Source organism: Sebastes umbrosus, chromosome 17 (assembly GCF_015220745.1).
Source record: "Sebastes umbrosus isolate fSebUmb1 chromosome 17, fSebUmb1.pri, whole genome shotgun sequence".
NCBI classification, from domain to species: Eukaryota; Metazoa; Chordata; class Actinopteri; order Perciformes; family Sebastidae; genus Sebastes; species Sebastes umbrosus.
Window position 1 is genome coordinate 30,591,240 of NC_051285.1, and position 3,992 is coordinate 30,595,231.

A 3,992-nucleotide genomic window follows, 5' to 3' on the forward strand; every position below is an offset into this window, starting at 1 on the left:
GCTGGTCTCAAAGAAAACTAAAACTGCAGCAACATGGCAACAGTTTGGATTTGAAACCAACGAAAGAGATGAGCCCAAAAACACACAAGGTAAGGTGTAATGTGGTGCAAGGCCTAATGAAAGCAAACCCCAGCACCAGGGCTCTGATCCCAGGACCGCCCCGACTCCCTGCCGGATCAGCAAACGTTCTGTTGCTGCCGTTACACCGGTTAGACCCAGCGCTCCACCAGACAGCTGATCTTTTGTTCTTTTCATTTGTTTTACTAGGTTCACATGTCGTCTCCATCACCCAAAAACATAAATCAGAAACAACTGTAAAATGTAACAATTATTATAAATAAATAGAATAAGTGTTCATTAACTTGACAGCTAGAAACACAACCTACTGAAACATTTTGAACTCAACATTTGAAACAGCTCAAGAACATCTGTGACAAAATACAACTGACATATTTATGTAATAAACATGTGGAACACTTATCATAATATTATATTTATAGAATAATTTATAGTGTGTATATTTGAAGAACTAAACTACTAATCTACACTGATCTATAAAGTTAATCACATCTGGACTTACAGAGCTTTTCTGCAGTTCCTCACAGCTGGAATCAGTCTCCATCGTCCCTGATCTGTTGTGTTGTACTTCCTCAGGTCAAACTCATCCAGAACCTCCTCTGAAGTCTGCAGCATGTAGGCCAGAGCTGAGCAGTGGATCTCTGAGAGTTTCTTCTCTGATCTGTTCTCTGACTTCAGGAACTTTTGGATCTCCTGATGTACCGAGTGGTCGTTCATCTCCGTCAGACAGTGGAAGATGTTGATGCTTCTGTCAGGAGGGGTATTATCTCTGTTCATCTCCTTCAGGTTGTTAATGATTCTCCGGATGATTTTTGGACGGTTGTCTGTCTGACCCAGCAGACCTCCTAAGAGCTTCTGGTTGGACTCCAGAGAGAGGCCATGAAGGAAGCGAACAAACAGGTCCAGGTGGCCATTTTTACTTTCAAGTGATTTCTCCATGGCTCTCTTCAGGAAGTCATTCAGGGTTGAAAGAACATATTCTTCTCCCATGAAGTCCTTCAGTACCTCTGTGTTGCTGTTTGTGTAACAGTGGAACATGTAGACTGCAGCCAGAAACTCCTGAATGCTCAGGTGAACAAAGCAGTAGACTGTTTTCTGGAAGATCACACTTTCTCTTTTGAAGATCTCTGTACAAACTCCTGAGTACACCGAGGCCTCTGTGACATCCAGACCACATCGCTCCAGGTCTTCTTGGTAGAACATGATGTTTCCTTTCTCCAGCTGTTCAAACGCCAGCCTCCCCAGCTTCAGAAGAACTTCCCTGTCAGCCTGCGTCAGCTTCTGTGGACTCGTCTCACGTCCCTCACCGTACTTCTGCTTCTTCCTCTTTGTCTGAACCAACAGGAAGTGTGAGTACAGGTCAGTCAGGGTCTTGGGCAGCTTTCTTCTCTGGTCTGTAGTCAACATGTGGTCCAGAACTGTAGCAGTGATCCAGCAGAAGACTGGGATTAGACACATGATGTGGAGGCTCCTGGATGTCTTGATGTGTGAGATGATTCTGCTGGACAGCTCTTCATCACTGACTCTCCTCCTGAAGTACTCCTCCTTCTGGGCGTCAGTGAAGCCTCGTACTTCTGTTACCCTGTCAACACATGCAGGAGGGATCTGATTGGCTGCTGCAGGTCGGGAAGTTATCCAGACGAGAGCTGAGGGAAGCAGATTCCCCTGGATGAGGTTTGTCAACAGCACGTTGACTGATGACTTCTGGGTGACATCAGACACAACCTCGTTGTTCTTGAAATCCAGTGAAAGTCTGCTTTCATCCAGGCCGTCAAAGATGAACAGAACTTTACAGACAGCGAGCTTCTCTGCTGTGACCTTCTGTAATGTTGGATGGAAAACATGGAGCAGCATGAGAAGACTGTACTGCTCATCTCCGATCAATTTCAGCTCCCTGAACGAAAGCGGAACCACCAGACTGACATCTTGGTTTTCCAAGCCCTCTGCCCAGTCCAGAGTGAACTTCTGCACTGAGAAGGTTTTTCCAACGCCAGCGACGCCGTTCGTCAGAACGACTCTGATGTGTCCCCGTTGGTCAGGTAAGGCTTTAAAGATGTCGTGGCACTTGATTGGAGCGTCATGGAGGGTCTTCTTCTTGGAAGCTGTCTCAAGCTGCCTCACCTCATGTTGGGTATTAACCTCTTCATCCTGTCCCTCTGTGATGTAGAGCTCAGTGTAGATCCTGTTGAGGAGGGTTCCACTTCCTGTTTCATCAGTTCCTTCAGTCACACGTTCACATCTCCTCCTCAGACTGATCTTATGTTCATCTACAACCTCCTGCAGACCTCTATCTGCTGAAAGAGAAGGAAAACAGTTTGAGACTAAATAAAGAACATCTGCTTATTATTTCCATTGCCAATATTGAAGTGATCAATATAAAGTAAATAAAAAGAAGTAAAGGTTAAACAGTCCAGTTTTAGTGGAAGCATCAGTCGGTGTACATGTTTGATTGACAGCAGAGGAGGCGGAGCCTCAGCTGTCCGTCTGCAGCTCTTCATCTAAACAGCTCACTGTGGCTGTTCCTTCCTCCCTGTAATATTTAAAACTCATCCACTCATCATATAATGCAGAATATGTTCATTTCTCGTTGTGTGGACCTGTTTTTATTAACAAAAGCCGGGTTTCCACCAAAAGTTCCTGGGACTTTTTAGTCCTACTACTTTTAAGGAAAGGTTCCTTCAGTCCACTGTTGTCTGTGTTTCCACTACGGTCTAAAGACCTGTGAAGATTCAGCAAATTAGTCCTCTGATGTATGAAAAAGCAACATGACATGTGACGAGGGCTGTTGGTGGTCTCAGCGGTAAACACACTCTGCAGTCTGCCGTTCAGTGTGTCGCCCGTTTCATCTAAAAAACACGCTGGAAAAAAATAAACATTAGGTTTTATCTCACTGTGACGACATTTACTGCTGCACGTTGGATGTAATGAATGCAGAGGAGGAAAGTGAAACTAAAAGCGTCCGTCTCCACAGTAAATCATGTTGAGTATTTGAGGGTTATTTATTTCTGCTTTAGAACGTTAACGCCGTGAAACAATCAGAAAATAACATTTCTTTCTCTCATTCACAACAGCGTCACGCTACGTCTCTCTGTCTCTCTTCTACTGATCGTCCTCTCGCTCGTGCTGTCTCTCTTGTTGTCTCTGTCTTCAAGGCTGGACCGCAGAGGGCCAGCAGCCCTACAACCGCAGAAGTCTGTCACTGAATGAGGGATGAAGTTACACGATTGGTCGGCCGAGTGTCGGAGTTTCCTCATTGGCCGTTGCTCTTTCAAAATGAAAAGGCGGGAACAGTCCTTTAATCACATGAGCCCGTCCAGCGCGACGCGTCGGCTCACAAAACTGTCACGCTGTCAAACTAGGAGATCTAGTTCTGAAATAAAACCAGATTCAGCAGAGGCATCGCCTAGATCTCGCTTCAAATGTTTTCAGAAGTAGATTTTGGTGGATTGTTTAGACGGAATAACAGAAAGTTTATGAGCAGGCCGCCATGTTGTTTCCTGTTTGAAACGGCGAGCAGAAAACCAGGAACCAATCAGGTGCATTCCACGTCACCGCTTGACCCATAGACATATATACATAGACGCCACATTGACCTCTGGACCGTACGTCAACGTTGGCGTATGTATATATGTCTATGGCTTGAACGGCCAGTTGAGTGGAGCAGCGCGTCCCCTAGTGTCCTCGCAGGACCTGGTGAGACTTTTATGACTCTTTATGTATTAAAAGAACAAGTAGTGTTTTCAGACATGGAGACGTCAGCAGACAGATGTAGAGTCTTACTTTGTACAGTGCTGGTCTGACCGGCTGGCTGCAGTCCAGCTCTGGTTCTGGATCTTTGTCCACACTGGGGACAGGAGGAGTCTCCTGATGAAGCAGACTGGTCCCAGTATGAGGTGATGCACTGTCTGCAGAAC

The 3,992-nt window shown here is 45.7% G+C and overlaps 1 protein-coding gene across 2 annotated transcripts in view; it reads right to left on the reverse strand.

Moving 5' to 3' along the window:
• Positions 1-576: 576 nt before the first annotated feature.
• LOC119476114 (NACHT, LRR and PYD domains-containing protein 12-like) overlaps positions 577-3,992 on the reverse strand; it is a 54,286-nt gene continuing 50,870 nt past the window's right edge. For both annotated transcript variants that reach the window (XM_037749327.1, XM_037749328.1), the window contains 2 exons: positions 3,859-3,992; positions 577-2,372 (listed from right to left, as the gene is read on the reverse strand). The exon at positions 3,859-3,992 is cut by the window's right edge and continues 96 nt beyond it. In XM_037749327.1, the coding sequence (XP_037605255.1) occupies positions 577-2,372; positions 3,859-3,992 (1,930 nt within the window). The remainder of the gene's footprint in view (positions 2,373-3,858) is intronic.